This window comes from Emys orbicularis, chromosome 1, assembly GCF_028017835.1.
Source record: "Emys orbicularis isolate rEmyOrb1 chromosome 1, rEmyOrb1.hap1, whole genome shotgun sequence".
Taxonomy (NCBI): Eukaryota; Metazoa; Chordata; order Testudines; family Emydidae; genus Emys; species Emys orbicularis.
The window spans coordinates 224,060,075-224,078,249 of record NC_088683.1 but is presented as its reverse complement, the minus strand read 5'-3'; the positions used below and the strand labels follow the sequence as shown (position 1 = coordinate 224,078,249).

The 18,175-nt window shown below is 48.0% G+C and overlaps 1 protein-coding gene across 1 annotated transcript in view; it reads left to right on the top strand.

The window, feature by feature from the left end:
- The window catches only part of LOC135895584 (organic solute transporter subunit alpha-like), a 32,210-nt gene extending 14,728 nt beyond the window's left edge, over positions 1-17,482 (top strand). Inside the window, exons 2-8 of the mRNA XM_065423726.1 lie at positions 3,266-3,417; positions 3,542-3,615; positions 5,754-5,912; positions 8,375-8,486; positions 9,259-9,405; positions 13,560-13,665; positions 17,295-17,482. Coding sequence (XP_065279798.1) covers positions 3,266-3,417; positions 3,542-3,615; positions 5,754-5,912; positions 8,375-8,486; positions 9,259-9,405; positions 13,560-13,665; positions 17,295-17,482 — 938 coding nt within the window. The remainder of the gene's footprint in view (positions 1-3,265; positions 3,418-3,541; positions 3,616-5,753; positions 5,913-8,374; positions 8,487-9,258; positions 9,406-13,559; positions 13,666-17,294) is intronic.
- The last annotated feature ends 693 nt before the right edge of the window (positions 17,483-18,175 follow it).

Below are 18,175 nucleotides of genomic sequence, written 5' to 3'. Positions count from 1 at the left end.
GGATGTGGTAGTGGGGTGTCTGCCGAGGATAGCATGCAGCTCTTTGTAAAAGCAGCAGGTCTGAGGTTTGGCACCAGCTCGCTGGCCTCTCTGGTCTTCTTGTATACTGGCCACAGCTTGTTGGCTAGGGTTACCATATTTCAGCAAGCAAAAAAGAGGACGGGAGGAGCCCCGTCCTAGCCTCGCCCCTGCCCCTCCCACTTCCCGCCCCCCTCAGAACCCCCAACCCTCCCCCCGTTCCTTGTCCCCTGACTGCCCCCTCCTGGGACCCCTGCCCCTAACTGCCCCCCAGAACTCCACCCCCTACCTAAGCCTCCCTGCCTCTTGTCCCCTGACTGCCCCCTCCTGAGACCCTCCTCCCATCCTAACTGGCCTCCTAGGACCCTACCCCCTACCTGTACCCTGATTGCCCCAACCCTTATCCACACCCCCACCCCCAGACAGACCCCTGGGACTCCCACACCCCATCCAACCACTCCCCACCCCCTGACAGCCCCCCACAGAACTCCCGACCCATCTAAACCCCTCTGCTCCCTGTCCCATTGACTGCTCCGATCCCTCTCCCCACTCCTGCCCCCTGACAGCCCCGCCCCCAGAACTCCCAACCCCCCCCCCGCTCCTTGTCCCCTGACTGCCCCCTCCTGGGACCCCTGCTCCTAACTGCCCTCCAGAACCCCACCCCCTACCTAAGCCTCCCTGTTCCTTGTCCCCTAATTGCCCCCTCCTAAGACCCCCCACCCTAACTGCCCCCCCCAGGACCCTACCCCCTACCTGTACCCTGACTGCCCAAAACCTTCTCCACCCCCCCAAAAGCCCCCCCCCGAACTCCCGACCCCCCCCTGTCTCTTGACTGCCCCCTCCAAAATCTCCCTGCCCCTTCTCCTGCCCCCCTTACCCTGCCGCTCAGAACATGGTGTTGGGCTCTGTGCGGAGCCGGACACGTGGCTGCGCTCCCCAGCGCAACACACAACCCGGTCCCTGCCCCCGCACAGTGCTGCCGGAGCGGGGCGCTGGGCAGCAGGGGAGGAGGAGCTGCCGAGGCCCGATGCAAACGGCCCGGCAGGCCGGCCGGCTGAGAATGCGAGGGAGGGGGGGGTGGGGAGGAGGAGCTCTACAGCTGCTCCGGAGTCCAGCCCGGCAAGCTGCGGGGGAAGGGCTCTGGCTGCCAGAGCCCCATGCGAGCGGCTGAATTTCCTGCAGCCCTCCCAGCCGCGCCGCGCTCTGCATGGGGGGGAAATCCCGGACATTTTTAGTGATTTACAAATTCCCCCCCCGACGCTATTTTTATCACAAAAAGCAGGACATGTCCGGGTAAATCCAGACGAATGGTAACCCTATTGTTGGCTTTCACGTGGCCCTGCTGCTGGTCCCCGGTGTAGCCCTTCTCCTGCATCACCCCAGCAATCTGCTCGTATATGTCGATGTTTCTATGGCTGGATTGGATCTGTGCCTTCACAGCCTCTTTTCCCACAGACCAACAGATGCAATATCTCCTGTCTATTGCAGGCAGGGGCGCATCTGGAGCGTGCAGCCAGCGGGGTCAGCTGGGCGGTTGCACACAGCAATGGAGAGCTGCTAGGTGTGCTCGTCAAGCTGGACAATCAGGAAAAGGAATTTCAAAAATGGTGGGGTTTTAAAGGGAGGGGAGGGCTTTTGGGCTCTGTGACCCCTAAGCAGTGGAACTGCCACTGTGGGTTATTGTGGGACAGCTGCTGGAGGGTCGACATAAGTAATGCAGTATCTATACTTACCCTGTATTGACCTAAATACATTCACTGTGACTCTATGCTGCTCAGGGAGGTGGTGTTACTATCTCAGCTTGGCGGTGGGAGACCAAATAAGTGTAGACACATGCACAACTAGGTTGACGTAAAGTGCCTTTTGTCGACCTAACCAAGTAGTGTAGACCGGTCTTACACTGAGCCAGAGGTAAATATTAATGTCAATACCCAGTGCCAAGGAGGAGAAGCACAATGATAATCAGGGACGGCTCTATGTTTTTTGCCGCCCCAAGCACGGCAGTCAGGCGGCCTTCGGCGGCACGCCTGCAGGCGGTCACGGGGATTCGGTGGCGTTTCTGCGGGTGATCTGCTGGTCCTGCGCCTTTGGCGTACCCGCCGCCGAATTGCCGCCGAAGCCGCGGGACCGGTGGACCTCCCGCAGGCATGCCGCTGAAGACTACCTGTCTGCTGCCCTCACAGTGACCGGCAGGCTGTCCCCCGCGGCTTGCAGCCCCAGGCACATGCTTGCTGCGCTGGTGCCTGGAGCCGCCCCTGATGATAATTTAACCTGGCCAGAAACAGGCAGTTGTATCCCAGGCCCCTTGGAATCTATGATTAACGCATTCCTTGTGCAGATAAAACTCCCACACAGACCCATGGGGATTTTGAATGCCCAAAGCATGCAGGAATAGCCCCTTAAACTCATTGTTAAGGTAAGGAACTAATACTGAATAAATGCGGCTTTGCTTATGGTCCAGCTGGAGTGAGTAAATCTACCAGAATATTTGGTGTTATTTATTTAGATTCATACAAGAGTACTTGACCTAGAACCTTGTCCCAACATGCATTTCTGATCCTTCCTGCATGAGAACCAGCATGGATTAATCCTCAGGGAATGTCTCTATTGCAGGCATGTCAAAGTCCATGTTCAGGAATCTGAAGGGGATTTTTGCAGGATGTTACACAAAAACAGAGATACGGTCTTTCTACTGTGATAAACTCAGGACAAACGGCTGCGGGAGGAGAGGGGGTGGGTAAAAAGCAGTCCCGGAAGGTTAAAAGGCCCTCCTCCCTTTCAAACTGGGGCTGGGTGACTACAGATCAATCAGGTTCAACTGAGAAGGGGTTACCAGAGATCACTTAGGATCAGCTGAGAGGGAGTTACCTGAGGTCAATTAGGAACAGCTGATTCCAACTAAGGGCTGCCTGAGATTTTTTTTTAAACCTTCCCCTGTTGGAGGGTGTGAGGTGAGAGAAGGACAGGGCTGTCCTTAGGCTCTATGGGGCCCTAAACACTACACTTTGCTGCTGGAGCTACATATGTATGCACTAAGATGAATATGGAGCCCGAGGCCCAGATCCTGCAAAGACTTGCTCATGAGCTTAACCTGATGCACTGCGAGGCATCCCATTGAAGTCAATGTCAGTGCGTCAAGTTAAGAAAGCCTTTGCAGGAGTGGGACCTAAAACTTCTTTCTGAGGCACTTTCTTGCATTGAACATGTTACACTCCTAAAATAAAATGTCTTTTTTTCTTTTATGCAGGCCTTGATATAACAGGTATATTTCTCTTTGCCATCTTGACTCTAATGACACTAATAGCCAACCTGGTGTTTGTAGAGGAAGTGTTCTATATCTACAGGAAAACCCCCTCCTCTAAAAGGACGATTTTTATTTGGATAAATGCAGCAGCTCCGGTAAGAGGGGGGAGAAAGAAATTCAATTGAATATCGAAAAGACCCTTTCTCTAAAGATGCTGTAGTTAATGCACAAACCTCTTTTATCTCTGCCCCTCTGACACCCTCCTGTCTTTCTGTCCAGGTGATAGCTACTACATCATGCACTGGGATGTGGATTCCTCGCTCAACAATGTTTACAGATTTCACTGCAGCAGTGTATGTATTCTTGTTTCTCTGAACCCTGAATTTCCTGCCTTTAAACAGCCTCTAGCACTAGGTAAACATAGTCATTTTGTAAATTTAATAATGGATTTTTAGTTTGAGATGAAATCTCTTGGTAGTTGTTTTATCAGGGAGGGAGAAAAATAAAAAAAATGAATTCCCATTACTACAGCCCCCTTAGTGTGGGAACTGCAGAATGAAAGAAAATAATTGATCCCTTTGATTGGCAGCAGCGTTGAAATAGTAGAGTCGTTCCTGTATCTCTCTCAATGCCATGTAGAATGAGACTCTGACCTATGACTTTTCACTGTGCTTTTATTAATGATGCACTGTATGGGCCTTTTATTAACTATGGCAAGTGAACCTTCAATGAGTATATCAATGAGAAAATGTTCCATACATGTCCTGATAAAATCTTTGTGTGAGGGTTTGACAGCTCTGACATGTAAACAGGAGGATGAAGAATTGTGATCTCTGCTTCCTAGAGGTAATGGTGCAACCCTCTAATTTTAAGGCAGAGGTTGAAAGGTTGAAGGCTACAGTGTGGGATTTTCAAAGCTGTCTAAGTGATTTAGGGGCACAAGTTCCATTGGCAAGTCAATGGGAATTGTGCTCCTAAATCACATAAAAGTTTTTGCAAATCTCCCCTTTAACTCCTCGTGACTTCTGGCTGCATTAACTAAGAGTCTGAGATGGAATAAAACAACATGGTGCAATGCTAATTAGTTAAGTTGCTTTTATTTGGATGGTAAATGCAAATTCTCACTGGCTTAATCTGTGTCTGAGATAAAACCATGCAAATCTCTGCCATATTATTAGATTCCCAACTTTGTCTAACTGTAGAAGTATGCGTGATGCTAAAAATACGTATAAAAAGAAAACAAAATCATAGAATGGCAATACTGGGTGTGACGAAGTGGGAATATTCTTAATGTTTTTTCTGAATACTGTGTGGGTGCCTCAGTTTCCCCTATGCATGGGATAAGAGAGAGTGATTGTTGCAGAGCCTAAGACGACCAGTGTGATGCTCAGGGCCGGCTCCAGCATTTTTGCCGCTGGTGCCTGGAGCTGGCCCTGGTGATGCTCTCTGCACAGAGAATGGCCGACACCCTGTCTCCTGGAAACTGATGGCCTGGGCCCCTCCCTTGCAAGTGCCAACTGAAGGTGTTGGAGAACAAAGAGATCAGGTGGCCTCCTGGCCTGGGAAAGAGACAGGGGAGAGGCTGGAGGGGGTTTCAGTTTGGAGCTGGCTGGGGAAAAGGAGGGAGACCCAGGGCCGGGGTCTAGGCTCCCTGCCCCCCAAGATGGACCTGACTGAGGTGGTCCTGTTGTCTGTACCTACAAGCTCTGTTTTGGACTGTGTTCCTGTCATCTAATAAACCTTCTGTTTTACTGGCTGGCTGAGAGTCACGGTGAATCGCAGGAAGTGGGGGGGTGCAAGGCCCTGACTCCCCCACACTCCGTGACACTGGGTCAGACCAAAGGTCCATCTAGCCCAGTATCCTGTCTTCCGACAGTGGCCAGTGCCAGGTGCCCCAGGGGGAATGAACAGAACAGGTAATTATCAAGTGATCCATCTCTTGTCGCCCATTCCCAGCTTCTGGCAACAGAGGCTAGAGACACCATCCCTGCCCATGAAATCATAGGCCAATCATAGGCTATATATTTAAAATGAAAATTGTGAAGGCTGAATGTGATTTGCTTACAAGGTTCTGACTGTGTGAGTACCAAGTATGACTGCATTGGTGAGAGCTCAGCCAACAAGCAGAAAAATAGTACAAAAAGCAGAGGCAGCATAGTCTAATGGATAGAGCACTAGGGTGGGCGCCAGGAGCTCCTGCATTCTAATGCTGACTCTCCCACCTACATGCTGTGTGGCCTTCGGCAAATCAATTAGTTGCTCTGTCTCGATTTCCTTCTCTGAAAAATGAAATTAATACTTAACTCAGCCTGCCCTTGTAAAGTAATGTTTCTATGCAGTTAGCGCTAAATATTACTATTACTAACAGACTTCAGGAAATGTCAGCATTGCAAATTCCTGTAGTAGGATGGTTAAAGATACATGTCTATGCTGGTATACAAAGAGCACATGCACTTTGTGTATATTTAACCTGATATTTTTTCTCTTGTAGTTTTTTTGCCATTGTGATCCACAAGTTCATGCTGATGATGATTGAAGAGTGTGGAGGTCAAAAGTTATTTCTCAGGAGATTTGAAAATGATCGTTTCAAGATCAGCACAGGTCCCTGCTGTTGCTGTTGCCTTTGCCTCCCTTATGTACACATCACTAGGTGAGTTTCACTTCCGAGCTCCCCAGCTAGAGTACTGGTGTCAGAAACCAGCAACTTAGCAGAGCTACACATACAATACTGGGTCTTCCCGCTCCAGAGAAAACTTGCACCCGGCGCATTTTGTATGCGTTACCTCTGTATCTCATGCTGTCTATTTTAAGGTGTATTATCATTATGGGGCCACATCAAAATTGACTCTTTCAGCTTGCACCATGTGGCTATCCTCCACTGTTTTGGGGTGGAAGGGCTTGGAGTTGGGGACCAGACAATCTCTGTAGCATCATTCTTGGTCAACCTAGCGGACATTCAGGCTTTCAGTGAAAATGAGGCTGTTGCTGGAGTCATGCTGCCAGGGCCGCTGGGGCCGGCGGTGCTCGGGCGGGGGCCGGGGCCGGCGGTGCTCGGCTGGGGGCCGGAGCCGCTGGGGCCGGCGGTGCTCGGCCGGGGGCCGGGGCTGCTGGGGCCGGCGGTGCTCGGCCGGGGGCCGGGGCCGCTGGGGCCGGCGGTGCTCGGCCGGGGGCCGGAGCCGCTGGGGCCACCGGGGCCAGGGCGGGCCGGAACCAGGGCCGGCGCCCCAGGGCCCGAGCCGAGCCGGGCGGGAGACGCCGGGGCCAGAGCCTCTTGGCCTGGGCCGTCCGGCCGCTGGAGGGAGCCACTCGGCTGGGGGGGCCGGACTGGGCCGCGCCATGCCCCGCCCCCGCCCCAGCTTACCTGCTGCCTCCCTGTTTCAGGTTTCCCGCAAACATTTGATTCGCGGGAAGCAGGGGAGGGGGAGGAGCAGGGGGGCGGAGCGTTCAGGGGAGGGGGCAGAGTTGGGGCGGGGACTTTGGGGAAGAGGCGGGGGCGGGGAAGGGGTGGAGTTGGGGCGGGGCCGGAGTGTCCTCCTTTTTTTAAATTAAAATATGGTAACCCTACTCCTACCTCTGTAGACCTGTGTTGGGCTCCTTCTCATCAGTACCTAGGGTTGGGAGGCCTTGCCTTCTACTAACTCTTGAGCTCTCTAAGCTTCTTCCAGGACAGAGGATAACTTCTTGAAAATTTCATCCTCCTCTGGCCCCTCCTGCAGGTGTCTCTTGTTTGGTTGAACTTAGCTTTTTTTTTTATAAGAAATAAGGATGGTAGATAGGACAGGCTAGTGCAGATAAGAGTGATAAGGGTCAGGAACAGGGGAAGGTACAGTAACAGGTTTCTATCAGCAACAATTGCTCTGTTGTCACAATTCTCCAAATGCTTGAAAGGGCAAATGCACTAATCGGGTGACCTGTCTCAGCCCATTTCACACTTGTTTGTACCGTTTATAGTTCTATAATTATTTGCGGGAGTAAAATTACCACTGTAATGATGTAATTATGGCTGTATTAATTGAGCAATTATAATAAATCAAGGTTCATTAATATATCACATTACACATTAAATGGCAGCTGGCTGGCTGCTGAGCCTTCATTAGGTAGAGTGTCTGAGGGGCCAAGGGCACAACAGCGAAGACCGAAATAACCAGAGAGAGCGAGAGCTGGGAAATAGATGAGGAATAATAAAGTTGACAAAGAAAAGGGGAGTAGGAGCTGGATCTTGCCCAGTGTGCACTTAGATAGTTCAGCTATATCAGCTTTCATGTATCTGAGTGACAAGTGTCTTCTCCTTCCCCCCCCCCCCCCCCCCGCCCTTTCCTTATGGTATTTTTAAAACAGCATTAAAATCTGAAGGATGTTTTTTGGGTCTGTGATTATGACTCACTGAAGAGAGGGAAGCGTGCACCAGCTGTCCTGAGGGGGCTAGGAAGTGTAGTGGTCGAAGGTGGATGATTTCCTCCGACCTAGGAGGAAAAGTGGATGGCTGTTGAACAGTGTTCATGGAGGAATACTCCGGAAAATGCTGATCCTCTCTCCTGATCCTGCAAAACCCCTGCTTTCCTGGACTACCACAAGATTGGGGGTTCGCTAATCAGGAAGGGTAGAATCAGGAAGAAGCCACCATATGTGACATGGTTTTTCTAGACAAGGATTAAAGATCTATGGTAACTTGCCATTAAGTTTAATGCTGGTAGTGAAGCACCAACTTGCCCACTGTAGCAGAAGGTTGGGATAGTATGGCTGCAGTGGAGGAGCTAATGGCATATTTCAGGTGCTAGCTATTTTGCCATTGGCTCCCCAGTAGACTCTAATACATCACCTTTTGCACAGCTCCATTAGTTATTTAACTGCTGCTGCAGAACCAGCAATGGAGCAAAAAACATTATGTTGTGCCTGTTCTGCTAAGTTCGTGTCTACATCTTTCAATATGCTGTGAAAAAGCAGAGAATTCTAGACAAGCTATTTAGGTTCTAGAAGATGTTCCTTGCCAGATTTCAGCCATGTACAGTACATATGGAAAATGTGGGGCCTCTACTATTTAACAATATCTAGTGAAGTGTTGTTAAGCTTATTAACAAGGTATTGAGCAGTGGTGGTTTTTTGACTTGTCAGACGAACCCTGTTTCTGCTGAAGTTGGGGACCATTCAACTTGCTTTCCTTCGACCTGTGCTAATGTTTCTGTCAATAGTGCTTTGGACCAATGGAAACTACAGCCTTTCTGATGTAAGTAAATATTCTAATCAGCCATTGCTCACCAAGCTTTTACACTTTGGCTTGACAATTAGTATCTAAAAGGCCAGGTTTATGTACCAACCAACATCCTATAAACAGTAGACCCAATTCATCATTCCGCTGCATATTGTGCTGTCATTTATACTTGTGCGAACTCAGTGTAAAGTAGCATTGTACATTCACCTTGCACGGCTGCCGGTTGTCATGCAACAAGATAACGCTCACAACATCATGTGTCAGTATAATAATGCCTGCATCTGTAATTTTCACTCCATGCATCTGAAGAAGTGGGTTTTTTACCCACGAAAGCTTATGCCCAAATAAATCTGTTAGACTTTAAGGTGCCACCAGACTCCTTGTTGTTTTTGTAAAATATCTTTGAGGCTGCTGGGGGAGACAATTTGTCTTTCAGAAGAAGCCTTTGGTGGGTCATTCTGGGTTTGATCCTGCAAGATGCTGAGCACCGCAATTCCCATTGGTGTTGATGGGAGGGGGACGGTGCTCAGGTCCTTGAAGAATCTAGCTCTTTGTCACCTTCCCAGGTCCTACCAGTTTTGCAAGTCACTGGCTGCTTGGTGAGCAAGTACTGCATTCCATATTACCCCTTCTGTTGGCAGTGTCCTCAGAGCAGTTTCCAGTGCAAATCCCAGGAGCCTCTGCTGTTGATTTCAGCTTTCATAAAAATAGAAACAGGCGTTTTATTTTTTGCATGTTTTCACAGTTGCCAAGTCTTATCCATATGCCTGTTTAACTTGCTTTTTAGTTAACTCCTAATGGAGCTGCAATATGGATTAACTGCTTTGTTGGTGTCCTTACAATCATTGCTCTGTGGCCAATTGGAATCATGTTTCAACAAGTTCGAGTTCTTCTTAACTGTAAGAAGATCATCCCTAAGTTTGCACTTTATGAGGTAAGAATCTTCACATTTCAGTTCAGAATTTGCATTGCTGTTGATATAGAATAACCCAAGTCCTGGGCAGAATTTGGTACGGCTTATTGCTTCTCAGTTCAAAAACTGTAATTTAAAACGTACTGTACAAAGGCACACCCTTTGATTGGTTAAAGATGTAGTTTCTCTTTGAAGTGTTGTTCTTGTTCATGCTCCACTTGTATTAACTTGCATCTGGTGTTTGTATAATGCTGGAGAATTGAGAAATATTTATAATCCATTCTTCCTTGGGCTGTGGGGAAAAAATAGCACATAGCTGAGCTCTCTTTTCTCAGCATAAAGGAAGCCCCAGATAGTAGATGGTGTATCCTGTAATACAATGTTAAAATTCTAGTGTGTACTTTAAAAGATGGGAAGGGTTCTGGAACTGGGGTGGGGGGTTCTTGTTTCAATTGTTGCAACATGCTGCTGTTTCTGTGATGTTAGTTATTTTTCTTGGCCAGTCTACAAATGAGAATAAGACAATAATAAAAACATTGGTAGGAAACCACTGAATAATAGAGTGGGGCCAGATATGGGCCAGATTTAGTTCTATCCATTTTCAATATTAAAGAAACCCGTGGAAGATACCTCCAGCCTCAAGGACTGAGGCAGTATCCTCTTATTTGGGCCCTGCCATCTGTGGGCATCCCTAGGAGGTGGTGCTGTAAGGCCTTGTTTGTGTTACGTTTTAGTCATCAGTGAAAAACCTTAGTGTAAATGCAATGGCCAGATCTGTAAACCATGACTCACACCTGGGCAGTTTACCTCACTAAGTTGCCCTAGTGCAAGTCACACTAAGTTGTAACTTTAGTGCCCTCGTGGCCAAAATGGAGTCTGGTCTGTAGGCAGCTCTGGCCAAGAAAAGGCGCACGCAGGAACGCAGCAGGGAAAGTCTCTTCTGCCCCAGGGGTACGTTGTTCCACCCCCACCCCCCCCCCGATGTGAACACATGCACACCGGAATAGTACAATAAATACAGGAGAGGAAATATTTATTTACAGAGGGATGAATGGAGAACAACAACAGGAGGGAAGATGGGGCAGTGGTAAAACAGAGTTACATCTACCACGAGGCCCCACAGGCCCAGCAGTACCACAGTCTGAAAGGGCAGACACTGAGCACTACGTCTGCACTCAGAGATCAGGAGTCCCGGGCAGAGTTCCAGTCTGGCAGTGAGTCTTGGGTGCTCCTGGTCATCTTGGGCACCAGTGAACTTTCCCCAACAAACCCTTCCAGTGCCCTCTTCTGCCACTCTCTGCAAACCCAGACAGAGCGGCAACCTCCCCACTTAGCTAGCTACCGCCTCTCCCCTTATTCCCAATGCAAAGTCACAAGACCCAGTACTCACAGCCCCATACAGCCCTGGGCAACAGTGATCCTTAGTCCAGCTCCTGTTTCTCAGATGATTCCACCCTGGCATGGTGCTCCTCCTGGCTCCTGTCCTGGGGTGTCCCTGATCGGCCGCTCTGTCCCTCCCAGGCTTCAGGCAGGTTCTTGGCTGCTTCACTGTGTGAGGGCCCACTTGCTGCAGCCCTTCTGTCTGGAGCTACAGATACACATACACCCTGTCGTTTCCCCTCTCTCCATGCCCACCCCCTCAAAACAGAACTTCCTCTTCCTGGAAAAATCAACACTTCCTCCCCTCAGGACAAAGATTTAAAAGGGCCATTCTCTCTAAACCGCAAAGGGGTTACGCACTGGTACAGCGTCTACACTGGGGTATACACTCAGTGTAGAGAAGGCTTAGGCCAGTGTACAGCAGGCTGCGTAGTCTCTCTGGCCACATGCTGTCAATGAGGAGGTGCAGCCTGTGTCCATGAGGCACTCATAAGTAGTCAGTACATGTCAGTACATGACCTGAAGGAACAGGTAGGAGGCAGGCAGCAGCTGGATGCCATCCAGCAACACATGTCAGATATTGCTGTTTGTCTGGCAGGATGGAGATGGCAAAGTTTTTTTTGGATCTGGGACCAGTACAGCTCTAAATTCACTCTGGTTTTTGGGATTTGCACCATCTAACACAGTACAAAAGCAGCATGTAGTTTTTACTGGCTCTTGCTCTCAGGTATAGATCTATATATGATAGTTTTTAGGCTAGTTCCCCCAACCCTATTTAATTGAAGTCAGCCTGTACATTTACTTCAACATGGAATTAAACACGATTTCAAGCTAGTGAGTCACTGATACTCCATATGTGTCCCGTAAATATTTTGGATGCCCACCAAGATATATGGCTAAGAACAGCACAGACTAAGAGGTGTCACACTCCAGAGCACTCTCTCTATTCTGAGATCACATGCATTTGTTTGTTTTTAAAAATTACTTCATTGGGTGATTCATCCTGATGATCTGGATCTGAAATCTGTTCTGCATGATCACAGCTGGCCTTCGCATCTGATCCTACAACACATACTTTCAGTAGTTAGACTTACTACCACAAGCAGTCCCATTAAACTCAAGGCACTACTCACAGAAGCGAATATTACACCTCGTATGAAGTGCTTCAGGCCCTTAGATTATAAAATCCTTAGGACAGGAACTATGTCTTTCTCTGTGTCCTATACACTGTCAGCACTAAACTAGTAAAGACAATAATAATTGAGGTGAATGAGAACATTTTTGTCTTTGAATTTTTATGGGAAATGTATTCATGAGGGAGTTCAGATCATTTTAACCTATGCAATGGATTTTATAATCTTATATTGAACCACAGATTTTCTTTCCCTCCTCCACACTTATCAGTTCCCGAGAAAGTAGTTGAATGCTATTCTGTCCTCAGTGGCCTTAAAGAATTTCTTAATTTTTACATCTGTTTACTGATTACTTTGTGGGCAGGGCTGGGAACATGCTAAGACAGCGAACACTCTGCACTAAATGTATGCAAAGCTCAGTTTTCCTGACCGATTTCAAAAATGCTCTGGTCACACACCAACTAGAGACACGGGCTCAGAACGAACTCCCGAGTGAGACGCTGACTAGCACAGGGGGAAAGTTCTCAGGTCAGGAACAGGGCAAGAAAAGTTCAAGGGAGCAGGCCGTGTTTCTACCCTGCTTTAAGAAGAATTTATACACAAAAGGCCAGATTTACAAGGGTATTTAGGTGCATAAAGATGCAGATAGGCACCTAATGGGGTTTTCAAAAGCACCTAAGCAGGCCAGGTGCCTACAATGGCTTCAATGGGAGTTAGGCACCTAGGCCCAGATTTTAAACGTGTTGCCCATTGACTGTCAATGGGATTTAGACTTGTGTGTGTCTAAATCCCTTTTGAAAATGAGAGCTAGGCTCCTAAATCAATTAGATTTTGCAACATTGAGCACAGCAGTGCCTAAATACCTTTAAAAATCTGGGCCCTAATCTGTTTAGGCATGTCTGTGAATCCCACCGGGCACCTATCTGCATCTTTATGCACGTATACAACTTTATAAAGCTGGTCCACAGAATTTAGTCCAAACTTACTCCCTTCCTGACGTATTGGCTTTATTGGTTACTCAAACGACAACAACGCACACACATCACCCTGCCCTTTCTTCCCCAGCTTGGCTTTCCTAGGGTTCCACTGCAAAGACATCTCTGTCCTAGAATCTAGTTTCTTCTGCACCAAAAGCCACTTCCCTTATAACTAGGGGACAGTTTAAGAGTCACCTCTGCCACAGTGAGTTAGCAGGAATCAGTCAGCATCTCTCTGGTGTGTGTGTGTGTGTGTGTTTTCCAACAGCTCATACCAGAGTAGGGCAACAGAAGACTCTTGCCCCCTTGTTACAGGTGGGTACAAATTAATAATTACAGGGCTGGTAAGACTCCATTTTTCTTATGTTTTATTCTGATATGAAGCAGTAAATATTGATTGTTACCCCAAATGGAAGCCTCACAGCCATTGCATCTTTGGACCGAAGAGCTGGGGTCAAGCCTTTTTTACAGCTAGGAAGTTTGATTTAATTTTCAAGCTGTGAGCCATATTGCCTTCACCAAAGATTTATTCTGCAGGGGAGGCAGGCTTAGGGTAGGAGATGAGGAGAGAGACAAGGTGGAAGAGGATTTTTATATTCTTCATGAAAGCAAGATCACTGTGCTGAGATACAGCCCTTCTGTAGTACTGAAGTATCAACCTCCTTTTTTTTGTTTCTTTTCACAGTTTGTCCTCATTCTGAGCCAACTCCAGGCAGCCATCATCAATATCCTGGCTCTGCAAGGAATTATTCCCTGTGCACCACCTCTGGCTTCTTTAGCAAGAGGAGCGTGTAGGTTCTTTTGGAGGGCTGTAGAGTGGGGGAGGGTTATTTTTTTTAAATGTATAAAGGCCTGGAAATCAGTGTTGCCAACGCTTTCGATTTTAATGTGTGTCTTGTGACATTTTGGCATTTCCCTTAAACATCTGTTTCCTGGCATCTTGCAGTTACATGAGCATTTCAACTTTCCCAGAAAAATCTTTCTATCTCTCCTGGTTACAGAGATAAGTGATAATGACTCAGAAACCAGATGTCAAAGAAAAAAAATCCAACACATATCAGGATTAAAAATCATGAGATTTAAAAAAAAAACTTTCTCATGTTTTTTTGGGGCCCATCTTATGATTTTTGAATGCTTGAGGTTGGCAATACTGTACATTTTGAAAAATGACTAGTGATTTTGAGTGTCTAACTTGAGATGTGTTAAAGCGTCTGATCTCATAAAGTACTGAGCATCAAGCCTTTGAAAATTAGGCCCCTTCAAAGGTTTCTGAAATTGGACACCCACAAATCTATTGGGAGGTAAAGTATGCATTTACTAAAGTGCTTTCATGAGCAACAAAGCACTTTACAGAGATATGAACTCCAAAACAGTGAGAATTAAGGAGCTGATCCTACAAGGTATTGTGTGTGCCATCGTGCCCCCCCGCTCCCATCTTCCCCCCACAATTCTCATTTCTTTTCTTTCTGTGGGGAGATAAATCATTTAGGCTGTCAGCATGTTAAACTCGGTTGGGAGGCTGGAAAGAGATGAGATGGGCATCGTTAGGCTGGAAAGTGTTAATGGCTGCCATCAGCAGGTTCTTTGATCTATAGACAATTACGGAGGCACTTGAAGCTGTGACTCTGCTATCCAGATGCCAGGGGCGTGGTGTGTCCCCCATTTCCCCCCTTTTGTTTTTTTTACCATTTTCTGCTCTTTGATGCCTAGAATATTCCCTGAAATTTTGGAATTGATCAGATGTGGTGTTCAAAAGTTACCATAGTACAGACAAATACCACTCAGTTGAGTGTTAGGCCATGTCTACACTATGGGCGCTACAGCAGCACAGCTATGGTGCTGCAGCCCCATAGTGTAGACCAGTGGTGCCCAAACTTTTCCTGTCATCCATCTCCCACCCCACCCCGGTAATGGAATCTGTCCACACCCCTCCCCACTCCATTACTGCACAATTGGTTCAGCAAAGGAGCTGGGGCTGAAGGTGGAGCTGGGGGGCAGAACTGGGGATGGGGGGAGGAGCTGGGCTAGAGGTGGATGTGGCCTCAGGGCAGAGAACGAATGATGGCAGAGCTGGGCTGGGGCCAGAGCATGGGGTGGAGTGGAGCTGCGGCTGGCACTGGAGATGGCCTGGGGGTGGAGCAGGACTGGGTGGCTCTCCCTCCCTGCCCCCCCACGGGGGCTGGCCTGGGCCTGCCACTCACCCCTCTAAACGTTCCTCTGTGCCCCCCTAGGGGGGCGAGTGTGACGGACTTTCCCAGGGTGCAACCTGGTATCACTGAGCCTTCTGTATCACCAGCCTGGGCTTCCTCACTCACTGTGATGCTGGGACAAGCTGCAGACCCCTCCAGATCCTGCACTTTCACAAACAGAGACACCCCCATCTGCTGTTACATGAATGCTTCTCCTAGCCACTCATGGACTGACAATAGAGTGGCTCCAACCAGTCCCCCCACTAGCTCCTCAGCCTAGGACCCAAGAGCTGTACCGTCTTGCTCTAGTCAAAAGCCTGACCTGTGTACGTTTATTTCCCAGTCCACCCCTCCATCAATGTGGAGAGGACAATGTACCAACCCCAGTTCCTGAGCGGATTTCCCTTTTGCACTTCAAGCAACACACTGTTTTAGGTAAAAAATATAAAACAGATTTATTAACTTCAGAAAGAGAGATTTGAAGTGCTTGTAAGTGATAACGTACAAATCAAAATTGGTTACCTAAGGGGAAAAAAAACAAAATTGTAGGCTAAGTTCTATACACTAGACCGGATTTGAATCAATCAGTGTCTCACCCTGATGGTACAAACAGTCCACCAATCTTCCATACACAGGCTAGAAATCCCCTCAGACTGGGACCACATCCCCAGTTCAGTCTTTGTTCCTAAGGTGTTTCCATGTGTTTGTTGTAGGAGGAGTGAGGCCCAGTGATGATGTCACTTCCCCCTTGTATAGCTTCTTCCATGTGGAGGGAAATTCTTTGTTCCAAGCAAAGTCCCAGCACAGTTTGTACAGTAAAGTACAGGCACAAGATGGAGTCCAGTGTCACATGATATAGTCATATGCCCTTGCATGCGTGGATGAGTCATAGCAGGGGCCATTACCCATATTCTGGCTAGAATGTTCACAGGAAAGTCCATCGGGAAAGCTTTTCTCATGGCCCATTGTGTTTATTGATCGGCCCTTACCTTGAATAGTCCATTCACAATGTATTGTCTAGATTGGATGTAAACTACTTTATGGGTGTTACCTAGGAGTAACCACATTTGAAATACTGGCCCATAGTCAATATTCATAACTTCAGATACAAAAATGATACATGCATACAAATAGGATAATCATAATCAGCAAACCATACCTTTTCCATTGACACCTTACATGACATATTTTGTACAAGATTTGTTGCAATTATATAACGCTGGTGAATATGGGGGCACCAAGGTGGTACTTTGGAGTACAGAATGTCACAGCGTGCCCCATAGATTGGCGACCACTGGTGTAGATGCTTCCTACAGTGATGGAAAAGGATTTTCTATTGCTGTCGGTCATCTACCTGCCTCAATGGTGATAGCTAGATCGATGGAAGAATTGTTCCAATAACAAGGCTGCATCTACTTCAGGGGCTAAGTTGGCATAAGTAGGGTGCTCGGGGCTGTAGATTTTTCACATCCCTGAGCTCCATAGCTAAGTGTAAACCAGGCTTTAGACCTTCTTCACTCCCATCTCCCAGCAGTGTAACCCTGAACCAAGGCTCCCAGCTGCAACTCCACCCAGAAATGGGAGGCAGTAGCACCAGTCTCATCCTTGGAAGGAGCCAGGAACAAGGAACCTTCCCCCCACGCTCCCCAAGCCAACACTTGCTAGGGAGCGGGGAGGCCTGGGCATCCAGGAGGTGTGCTGATTCAACACATCCCAAGGCAACTTTTGCCTACAGAGCTTCTGTGGATCTTTGGCAGCTTAGACTGCAAGTCCTGGCTACCCTCTGCAGGAGTGTACCCACCTGGGCTACAACAGCCACTTGCTGGCTTAGGAGGAAGCTGCTTTCCTTGCATAGGTGCTGACTCCATGAGTGCTCCAGGGCTAAAGCATCCTTGGGGAAAAAAATAGTGGGTGCTCAGCACCCACCAGCCACAGCTGTTTGGTGGCGTCGCTGATCAGCTGTTTGGCAGCTGTGGGGAGGCTCTCAGGGGAGGGCAGACAGCAGCAGGCGGGCAGGGACCCCCAGGGGAGGGGTTGAAGCGGGGGCAGGAAGAGGCAGAGCAAGGGTGGGGCCTCAGGGGAAGGGGTGAAGTGGGGGCAGGGCCTTGGGGCAGAACAGGGGTGGAGCACCCCCAGGGAAAAATAAAAGTCAGTGCCTATGCCCTTTGGGCAAATGGGGATGAGTTAAACCTACTGTTCTTCCCCAATTCTGACATTTCTTTTTTTGCCAGATATGAACCAACAGCTTCTCATAATGGAAATGTTTCTGATAACACTGATCTCAAGGGTGGTGTATAGGAAAAGATATGATGATCTGGAACTTCCAGGGTGCACTGACCAGGAAACTAGCAACAACAAACAGAACACCAAGATCAACCTAAATGGCAAAGTTATTGAAGATGGAACCCACAATGTTTAGAAGATGGATGGATGTGCTGTTTTGTGAGAGCTGGGACAATACTTGTAGCCCAACTCAGCTTGCCCATGGCAAGATCCTGACTAATGTATATGCTTTACTTGAGGAGACGTCCATTGCAACTTTTATATCCTTATACTGCAAATAGCAGATATTCAAACTGGAACAGCTTCTGGTATAAATTCATGTGACCTGGACAGAAAGGACCAAAAAGTGGGAGGATAAACCTCCTTATTTTCAGAGATATATACACAGAGTGAGAGATTTCAGTCTCCATATAATTTCATGCAGTTGTCAGACAGTTTGGGTCCCATCAGCTTGTTTGAACCCTGCAGTGTAAATGTGAAGTGATATAATACTGTATTGCACACATTACGGTGTTTATACAATGCAGCAACACTGGAGACTCACTCTCTTTTTGTTTTTTCCTCATTTCATGTCGCCACCTCTGTGTTTGGAGCTCTCTCCCTGGTCCAACACCTCAGGTGCCCACCCTCTCTTTATTCAAATCCCTCCTCAAAACTCTCACTCTTCTCACCAAGCCCGAAACAGCTAACATACCTCAGTAAATATATCTTCTCAAACCCCACCACATCCTGCATGCGATATCCACCTCAATAGATGATAAGCTCTTTGGGTGAGGGTTGTCACTTTTTCCTGTCTTCTTTTATAACAGTGATTCTCAATCTTTCCAGA